Source organism: Marmota marmota, unplaced genomic scaffold (genome assembly GCF_001458135.2).
Source record: "Marmota marmota marmota unplaced genomic scaffold, marMar, whole genome shotgun sequence".
Lineage (NCBI taxonomy): Eukaryota > Metazoa > Chordata > Mammalia > Rodentia > Sciuridae > Marmota > Marmota marmota.
In genome coordinates, this window is record NW_026000222.1 from 16,617,973 (window position 1) to 16,628,939 (window position 10,967).

Below are 10,967 nucleotides of genomic sequence, written 5' to 3' on the forward strand. Positions count from 1 at the left end.
AGGGGCCATAGACATAAACAAGTCATATTTATGTATATTACAGTATTCATAGCATACATGTAGGAAAACCCACATTATTCCCCTTTATGCTTAATTCTTTTGTTGTTGTGGTGGTACATGGGAATGACCCCAAAATCTCATGAATGCTGGGGAAGTTTCTACCACTGAGCTACATGCAAAACCCTATAATTAACCTTTCTTTTTGGTACTGGAGATTCAAACTAGGGGGTAATTTTCCAATGAGCTACATCCCTAGGCCTCTTTATTTTTAATTTTGAGACAAGTCTTGCTAAGTTGCTGAGGGTAGCCTCCTGCCTCAGCCTCCTGAGTCACTGGGATTACAGACATGCCACTGTTACCCATCTTGATTAATTCTTTAAGTATGAGATTATGGAGGATTTTCATTTTCTAGGTTTTATGGATTCATAATATTGAATTTTTCATAATATATAAAAATGTAAATAAAAGAGAATTTGACAAAATCGAGTCATGACTTTTTGTGAAATATCAAGATTTTATATATATATATATATATATATATATATATATATATGCATATGTACATACATATGTATCAGAAACCTCAAAGATTACCACAACTCTAATCAAAGCAAAATCAGCCTCATCAATAAACTAGAAGAAAAACCTCAGTTCACCATAAGCAGTTCCATTTGCACAGGGCTTAAGGTGTACAAACTACTTACTGTTCCTTATCTTATTTTGTCTTCACTTTAACTGTGCAATTTAAGTAAATTAAGGCTCATAATTTTCATTTGACTGATAAGAAATTGTGATGGCAAGAAGTCACATAACTTGCTCAAGTCACAGCTAGGCCAAGCACTGAAGCCATCCTGACTCCAAGGATCCTAGGGTCCCTTCCGTATCTGAAACATGGTCATTTCTTTTTAATATATTTTTAGTTGTAGATGGACACAAAATCTTTATTTATTTTTATGTGGTGCTGAGGATCAAACCCAGTGCCTCACATATGCACAGCAAGTGCTCTACTACTGAGCCACAACCCCAGCCCCAAGACATGGTCATTTCTATGTCACCAAGACATTCTTAGCCTGCTTAATTTCAGGCTTTAGATGAAGAGCAATGACTGCTCTCAAGGGAGCACATGATCCACACAATTACATTATGCAGCCAGGCAGGAACCTGGGCAGGGGTAGTAGTAGTATCCCTTGAGCCTAATGGGCATACACTTGAACCTCCTGGGCCAGGGCTGGACTCACCCTGTCTCAAAATAAAAAAATAAAAAGTACTAGGGATATAGCACAGTGGTAGAGCATCCCTTAGTTCAATCCCTACTACCACACACAAAAAAAAAATAGAAAGATTAATAATGACATTTCCAGATAAATAATGATATCATTAGGATGGCTACTATTTTAAAAAGAAAATCATAATGTGTTTTTGAGGATGTGGAGAAACTGAAATCCTTGTGCATTGTTGATGGGAATGTTACAAAAGGGTGCAGTCATTATGGAAAATGATAAAAACATTCCTCCAAATATTAAAAAAATAACTACCATACAATCCCACAATTGCACTCCTGGGTACAAATTTAAAAGAATTGAAAGCAGAGTCTCCAAGAATCCTTGTACAAGCTTGTTCATGGCTGCCCTATTCACAAATCACAAGAGGCAGAAGCAACCCAAATGTCTATCGATGAGAAAGTGGATAAACAAATGTGGCAGACACATATAATGAAATATTATTCAGCCATAAAAGAAGAAAATCCTGTCACAGGCTATAACATGAATGATCTTTTAGGACATTATGCTAATTAAAATAAACCCATCAATGTTGGGCCTGGTGGCATATACCTGTAATCACTGCCAACATAGGAGCCTGATGCAGGAGGATCACAGATTCAAGGCCAGCCTCAGCAACTTAATGAAACCCTAAGCAACTTAGTGAGACCCTGTCTCAAAATTAAAAAAATAAAAATTAAGGGGTTGGAATATAGCTTAGTGGTGAAGCACTCCTGGATTCAATCTCCAGTAGCTACAAATTAAAACAAAATAAGCCCATCAAACACTTACAGAACATTCATCCAAATAGTTTACTTTCTAAACAGAAAGGTGGTGACCAGCAGCTAGGAAGAGGAGAAGAGGAAGGTGCTGTTTAATGGGTATAGAGTTTCAATTTTGCAAATGAAAAAGTTCTGGCGATTTATTTCACAACAATGTGAATATACTAATACTACTGTTCACTTAAAAATGGTTAAAATTTATACATTTTATGTGTTTTTCCTCAATAAGAAAAAAATTTTTTAAATCTTCAGTGCTAGGATTGAATCCAGGGCCTCATACACATGCTAGATCTAGTTGTCCTTCCACTGAGCAATACTCCCAGCACAGAAAAATACTTTTTTCTTTTTTGCAATGCTGGGGATTAACCCAGGGCCTTCCAAATGATAACAAGCACTCTACCACAAGGGAGGAAAGTTTTTTTTTCTTTTTAATCACCCTGGTACCTATTAAAAACACACTGCCTTCTCTCTTGATCCCACTTATTAAAAGGTTTAACACTAACTTCTGTCTTCTCAGTTCCTGCAACTGGAGTCCCATGTTATTATAAAAAGGAATAGAAATGCAACCTCTGGGGAATTCCTGGAAAATTTACAGTGCAGACCCTAGGGAAGAAGGACTACTGCTCTTTCAACTTTTCTTTTCTAACAAGACTCATCTTCCAGGTGCTCAGGACTCTATGGGTTAAGGAAGTGCCTGCATGCCTGCTCTACCCCTAAGTTCTATACCAGGTAGGTGGACTAGTTAGTTAGCTAATCCCACACTTGAGTCTCTATCTGGTTCTCCCAGAAAGAACACACAAGCAGCAGATAGTTGGCCTGCAGAGCAACTTTTGGAACCACCAGGAGGCACCAGGCACCACATTATGCCATAACCAGGTCTCAAGACCCAGTTCCCAGCCAAATACCTAAGGCAAATAGGAGCCTAACTGCCTATCATCTTCTCTCCGTAAGAGTTAGGACTCCGTGGAAGAACTAGGTTATTTTTTGTTGGTGGTGGTGGTATTGTTTTTTGATACCAGAGATTGAACCCACAGGCCCTTTACCACTGAGCCACATCTCCCACCCATTTTTTATATTTTATTTAGAGACAGGGTATCACTGAGTTGCTTAGGGGCTTGCTAAATTTCTGAGGCTGTCCTTGCACCCACAATCCTCCAATCTCAGCCTCCTGAGCTGCTGGGATTATAGGCATGCACCATAGCGCCTGGCAGGATTAGATCTTCTCTATTCAGAGACCCCTTGTTGGTTCAGAGGCTATTCCAACTCTCTCACAGTGAAGTACATAAAACAAAATTAATGTGTTTAAATTAGATTTCCTCAGCTCCAAACTTGAGTAGGACCCTGAAAATAAGAACTGGTCACATTGATTAGGAAAACCAACTTTGCCCAATTAGAAGGGCCACATATTAAAGTCATCACATAAATCCTGAGCTCTTAACTTCTAAAGGGCTTGAAAACAACCCTAAGAATTCTAAAGAATTAGCCACGAAGGATCTGGATCCTCACAACATAGTTCTGATTTCAGTGGCAGCTCTGCTTCTATTGCCCAGCTTCCCTTTCGTGACCCCCCACTGGCACAAACTGATGGTCCAGGGCTGTCAATGAAGCATAGCTGCCTATGGGCACGGCTATATGAGAGACACTGACCCTTCCTTCTCGTATTATACTGTCCATCACTCTCAGAGAAATCAAGTCCATTTTCTGGGGCTCACGAAAACTAAAGCCCAAGGTGGATGAATATGTTAATGTAGGCACTATTGCCTTTTTGTCAATTTTAACTACCTCTAGAACTTTGCCCCAGAACATGCTTAGGCCTTTGTTATCCTGAACTAAGAAATCTCCCTTTTTGCCTCCCACCTAAAACCTCTGGAGAACATGTGCTCCATTCCTCCAACCCTCCCTCTCACATCATCTTGTCAGAGCCCTAGAAATCTCAGCCCCTGACCTGCTGCAAGTACCAGCATCCCAATCCCCACTAGGCAACTCACATCTCCTTCCCATAAGGCTGCAAGTTAGCACTACATAGCATGCATAGCTGCCAGGCAAATATTTAGGTTTTTAGACCCCATGTGAACAAAAACACAACTTCTTACATTAGTCAAATCCCTACAAACCAAACTCTTCCCTTTTTAAAAATTTTTAGTTGTATGGACACAATACCTTTATTTTTTTATGTGATGTTAAGAATTGAACCCAGGGCTGGGGATGTGGCTCACGCAGTAGCACACTCACCTGGCATGTGTGCGGCCTGGATTCGATCCTCAGCACCACATACGAAAAAACAAGATGTTGTGTCCGCCGAAAACTAAAAAATAAATATTAAAAAATTCTCTCTCTCTCTCTCTCTTTAAAAAAAAAAAAGTATTGAACCCTGTGCCCCATACATGAGAGGCAAGCATTCTACCACTGAGCCACAACCCCAGGCCCTCAAACCCTTCTTTCCACCCCCATTTCCAACAAAAGACTGCCTTCCTACAAGTCTCATTATACAAACCCTTGGCTTCCCTCCTATTTCATCACTTTCCCCCTCATCTCCTTGGCCCATCTCAGACAAGGGCAGGACCCACCACCTCATCAAGAATCCTTTGGGGAACTAGGGTTGTGGCTCAGTGGTAGAGTGCTCACCTAGCATGCATGAGGCACTGGGTTCAATCCTCAGCACCACATAAATGTAAGATAAAGATATTGTGTCCACCTAAAACTTAAGAATAAATATTTTTTAAAAAAGAATCCTATGGGCTGGGGATATAGCTCAGTTTAGAGTGCTTGCCTTGCATGTATTGGGTTAAATCCCCAGCACCACACACACACACACACAAAAGACTCCTATGCCCTAAAATCAGACATGAAGACCAATGAAATCAATGGAATAGAAAACACATAGTTACCTCGTAGTAGTCAAAGGCACCATAATCATACCTTGGAGAAAAGATAGGCTCTTCAACAAACGGTGCCGAGAAAACTGGAAATACAAATGTACTGGAATGAAATTGAACCCCTATCTCTCACAGTGCACAAAAAATCAACTCAAAGTGGATCAAGTACCTAGGAATTAGACCAGAGACCCTGCACCTACTAGAAGGAAAACTAGGCCCAATCCCATATCATGTTAGCTTAGGAAACGACTTCCTCAACAAGACCCCTGAAGTACAATCAAGAATCAACAGAAAGGATGGTATAAAACTAAAAAGTTTCACTGTAAAGGAAATAATCAAGAACATGAACAGAGAACCTTCAGAAAGGGTGAAAATCTTTATCACTCGTATCACAGATAGAGCATGAATCTCCAGATTATTCAAAGAACTCAAAAAAACGTAACACCACAAAAACAAATAACCCAATCAGTACATGGGCAAAGGAACTGAACAGGTACTTCAGAAAAGAAGAAAAACAAATTGTCAAATATATGGAAATATATTCAACATGCCTAGCAAAATTGAGAAATGCAAATTAAAACTACAGAGAGATTACATCTCACTCCAGTCAGAATGGCAATTATAAAGAATACAAGTAACAATAAATGAAGGCAAGAATGTAGGGAGAAAGGTACTCACATATATTGGTGGTGGGACTACAAATTGGTGCAACCACCATAGAAAGCAGTATGGAGATTCCTTAGAAATCTTGGATGGAACCACCAATTGACCCAGTCATCCCACTCCTCAGTCTATACCTAAAGGACTTAAAATCAGCATACTAGGGGCTGGGGTTGTGGCTCTGTGATAGAGCACTTGCCTAGCATGTGTGAGGCACTTGGTAATAAAATAAATGGAGATAAATAAACATCTTAAAAAATCAGCATACTATAGTGACACAGCCACATCAATGTTTAAGCAGCTCAAATCACAAATAGCTAAGCTACTGAACCCACCTGGGTGTCCTTCGAAAATGTGGTATGTACACATAATGGAATATTACTCAACCATAAAGAATAATGAAATTATGGCATTTGCTGGTAAATGGATGGAACAGGAGAATATCATGCTAAGTGAAATAAGCCAATCCCAAAACACCAAAAGCCAAATGTTTTCTCACATATGTGGATGCTAACCAGCAACAGTGGAAGGCAGCAGAGGGGGTGGGGGGGGGAGAATATAAATCCATTGGATTAGACAAAGGGAAACAAAGGGAAGGCAGGGTGGGGGGGGATGGTAGAATTAATCAGACATAACTTTCCTAGCCTTGTATTGAATATAAGACCATGGTAACTCCACATCATATGCAACCACAAGAATAGGATCCTAATTAGAATAAGTTATACTCCATGTATGTATATTATACAAAAATACATTCTCCTGTTATCTATAACAAAAAAGAACAAATTTAACAACACAAAAAAATTTCTGTGTCCTAGGCTGAGGATATAGTTCAGTTCCAGAGTACCTGCCTAGCTATGTAAGGTCCTGGGTTTCACCCTCAGCACTGCCAAAAAATAACAATAAAAAATCCTGTCCCTGGTTTGGGATGTGACTCAAGTGGTAGCACGCTCGCCTGGCATGCGTGAGGCACTGGGTTTGATCCTCAGCACCTCATAAAAATAAAGATATTGTGTCCACCTAAAAAAAAAACTAAAAAAGAAATATTAAAAAAAAAATCCTGTCCCTGAGCTGGGGCTATATCTCAGTGGTAGAGTGTTTGCCTTGCATGTGTGAGGCACTGGGTTCAATTCTCAGCATCACATAAAAATAAATAAACAAATAAAGATATTATTAAAAAATCCTGTCCCCTCCAGAAGAAAAAAAAAAGAAATCGACTCCACTCAACCACTGGCCTTACCCATCACCTCTGGTACCCACCTCACTTCTAAATCCTTCCTTCTTTTTATTACTCAAACATGCAACTCTTATATAAATATCTCACTTCACTCTACTTCCTTCACCTCAAGCCATCTGCCTATACTTGTTCTACGCTTAACCTCTTAAATCCCTGAAGTAGTAGCCGGCAGTCCTTTTTCTGATTCCTTGTTTACTATTCATCCTTAAGTCTCTAACTCCTAACCTGTCCCCAGTCACCTCATTCTCATATATACCACCACCAGTCTTCGTGCAATTGGATCTCTCTGTACCATCTGACATTGTTTACAGACCTGAGTTTGGCCTTCTCTTACAGTAAACTCTTTTTAATTTGCCTATTTTCTCACATTTTTACTTCTCACATTGATTCCTGTTCCCAAACACTCCTACCCAGGACTTAGGGTGTTTCCCCAAGTCCACTCACAGTCCTTCCCTAATCTCTACACATTTTATCTTAGAGTAACTGTGGATTCACATGCAGCTGTAAGGATGTGAGAGAGATCCTAGACCTAAGAACCCTTTACCCAGTTTCCCCAATGGCAACATCTTAACAATAATACAAAATCACAATCAGGACACTAACCACTGACACTGACACAGAATGATCCCATCACTACAAAGATTCTTCCTATTGCCTTTTTTTAAATAAATATATATATATATATATATATATATTTTTTTTTTTTTTTTAGTCGGAGTTGGACACACTACCTTTATTTTATTTTATTTTTTTTTTAAAGGAGAGAGAGAGTTTTAATATTTATTTATTTTTTTAGTTTTCGGCAGACACAACATCTTTGTATGTGGTGCTGAGGATTGAACCTGGGCTGCACGCATGCCAGGCGAGTGCGCTACCACTTGAGCCACATCCCCAGCCCCACACTACCTTTATTTTTATTTATTTTTATGTGGTGCTGAGGATCGAACACAGCACCTTGCATATGCTAGGCGAGCGCCCTACCGTTGAGGTTGTGGCTCAGCACACCCCCATTGCCTTTTATAGCCATAGTCATCCTACCCCTACTCCCAATGGCTGTTAAAGATGAAAGGATCTCAGATGGGGGTGTAGCTCAGCAATGGAGCACTAGCATGCACAGAACTTCGGGTGTCATCTCTAGCACAGAAAAAAAAATCAAAAGTACCTAGACAGTCTCCTAAACTTTTCACTCATTAGGAAAACATATGAAGATTAAGAAAAGCTCTCCAGGGGTGACGCTGTGGCTCAGTGGTAGAGTGCTCAACTAGTACGTGTGAGGCACTGGGTTCAATTCTCAGCACCACATAAAACTAAATAAATAAAATAAAGATATTGTGTCCAACTAATCTACAACTAAAAAAAAAAAATACTACAACTAAAAAATATTGAAAAGAAAAGCTCTCCAGGGCTGGAGATGTAGCTCAGTTGGTAAAGTATTTGCCTTGCATGCACAAGGCCCTGTGTTCAATCCCTAGTAAAAAAGAGAGAGAACCACTGCTCACATTCCTTCATCATCCAACATCAGCTACTCCTTTAATTCTATTTTTCCTGACAGATGTTTTTGAACCTGGGTCTGAAGCCCTACTTTTCTCCAGAGCAGTCTGCAAGTGTATCTACTGGCCCACCAGCTATCACCACCAGAAAATCCTATGGCAACCCAAAACCAACCTCATCCAGCTTCATTAGCCTGATTCTGGTCCTTTTCCTCTTCTTCCTAACCTCTGAGTCCATTTACTGATGTACTGAATGTATGTTAGCTCCTACAGGGGCCACGGCACTTCCCCAACTTGATGCTCATCTACTCATCTCAGCAACCCTAATGCCTCTGTGCTGCCCAGGATGCTGGCCCTCAGCAGGGCCCACAGAACTCTGATATCAGTGCCTGCCTGTTGCTCCCCTCCCACCTTCAACAAACACCTGTGTGGGGAGTTCCCATCCTGCCTCCCCCACTCCTGACCACTCCCACATCCAAATGAGGAGGCTGCACTTGTGGGAAAGCCCTCCCAGAAAACCAGGAGCACTTACCTCACAGTAAACAATGTCAGCTCCATAATCCAGGGCCAGCAGCCGCATTGGGAGAGTGCCAACCCGAACCATAGGGGCTAAGATGAATTTGTTGTGGTAGCACAGAGAGACACTATTCACAATCATTCCTCCTCTGTTTCACCTGAAGAACAGGAAAATAAGGGTCAGAAATTCAAGTGGAAACAGTCCCTTCTCTTAGCAAGGACAGGTTTTCCTTTTTCCTTCCAACCCACAGTCATTTGCGTTCCTTTTGTCTGATCTTATAAAATATGCATGTTCAGTCATTCATCGAACCACTATTCATTAAGTGCTTAATCTCTGCCAGGCACTCTCCTAGTCTCTTGGAATACATTAGAACACAAAATAGACAAAAATTCTTGCTCAGCAGAGTTTTCATGCTACTGGAGGAACACAGGCAAAAGTCACTAAGCATAACAAGTAAGCAAATAATTACAAGACAGATTCGGAAACTGGCTGGGCCCTGGAAGAGAAAGGAGCAGAGACTGGATTGCAAACATTGCTTTTCTTAAAGTGCAGCAAACTTATTTTTAGTTTTTTAGCTTGTTTCTTTGTTTTTGTTTTGACACAAGGTCTCATTATATGATCCAGACTGGTCTCCAACTCCTGACTCAAGTGATTCTCCTGCCTTAGCCTCCCAAGTACTAGGGACTGCAAGCACTTGCCACCAGTCTTGGCTGGGTTGCAAATTTATTTATTTATTTATTTATTTATTTATTTATTTATTTATTTATTTATTTGCTGAGGATTGTACCAGAAATACTTAATCACTGAGCTACACCCTCAGCCCCTTTCTATTTTTCATTTTGAGACAAAGTCTCACTAAGTTGTTTAGAGCATCATTTTTTTAATTGGCTGTTCAAAACATTACAAAGCTCTTGACATATCATATTTCATACATTTGATTCAAGTGGGTTATGAACTCCCATTTTTACCCCGTACACAGATTGCAGAATCACATCAGTTACACATCCACGTTTTTACATATTGCCATACTAGTGACTGTTGTATTCTGCTATCTTTCCTATCCTCTACTATCCCCCCTCCCCTCCCCTCCCATCTTCTCTCTCTACCTGTTTAGGGCATCATTAGTTCACTGAGGCTGACTAAATTTGCGATACTCCTGCCTCAGCCTCCCAACCTGGTGGGATTGGGTTGCTATTTATTTATTTATTTATTTTAAATGTTGATGGACCTTTTTTACTCATTTATTTATATGTGGTGCTGAGGATAGAACCCAGTGCCTCACACATGCTAGGCAAGTGCTATTCCACTCAGCCACAACTCCAGCCCCTGGGTTGCTGTTTTAAATACAGAAATCAACACAAGTTCAATGAAAAGACAATTTTTTTTTTCTGGATGATGGAGGATGTTGGGGATTGAAATCTGGGCCTCACATATGCAAAGTACGTACTCTACCACTGAGTTACTGCCCCTAGCCCCAGAAGACAAGATTTAAACAAAGATTTGAGTTTGCTAAGTTGGTCTTTAATAGAAGAATACATAGCAAAGGCAACAGTCAGTGCTTCTCCTAAGGCAGGACCTTGTCTGATGTGTTGGAGGAATGGCAAGGAGGACAACATGACTGGACCACAGGAAAGAGAAGAGATAGTAACAGAAGTCAGATATGTGAAATAACAGCAGAAAGAAGATAAGAGTGAGTACGTGAGCCAGTAAAGGGTTGTAAATGGAGGAGTAGCATGAGCTGACATGGTCTTACCTATCATGCTGACTGCTGTGTTAACAGCAAACTGTAGGGGACAAGGATTATCATAGAAAGACCAGTAGAAGGCAATTCGGTAATCAATTTGAGAAATAATGGAAGTTCAGACCAAGGAGCTGCAGTAAAGGTGGTAAGAAGAGGTCACATTCTAGGAATACTCTGAAGAGCCAACAGGAACAAAAACAAAATCAAAATCCTGTATTTAAGCGGTAACTACTGTTGATATTTAACTCTAAGATCTCCTTGGGGCTGGGATTGTGGCTCAGCGGCAGAATGCTCACCTAGCACGCGCGGGACCCAGGTTCGATCCTCAGCACCACATAAAAAAAAAACAAAAAAACATTGTGTTGTGTCATCTACACCTAAAAAAAAAATAAAATAAAAAAAAAA

General features: G+C 40.3%; 1 protein-coding gene across 3 annotated transcripts in view; it reads right to left on the minus strand.

The window, feature by feature from the left end:
• The window catches only part of Dus2 (dihydrouridine synthase 2), a 106,232-nt gene that overhangs the window by 92,219 nt on the left and 3,046 nt on the right, over window positions 1-10,967 (minus strand). For all 3 annotated transcript variants that reach the window (XM_048792444.1, XM_048792443.1, XM_048792445.1), the window contains one exon: window positions 8,837-8,978. In XM_048792444.1, the coding sequence (XP_048648401.1) occupies window positions 8,837-8,962 (126 nt within the window). In that variant the 5' untranslated portion in view covers window positions 8,963-8,978. Of the gene's footprint in view, window positions 1-8,836; window positions 8,979-10,967 lie in introns of those variants that run through there.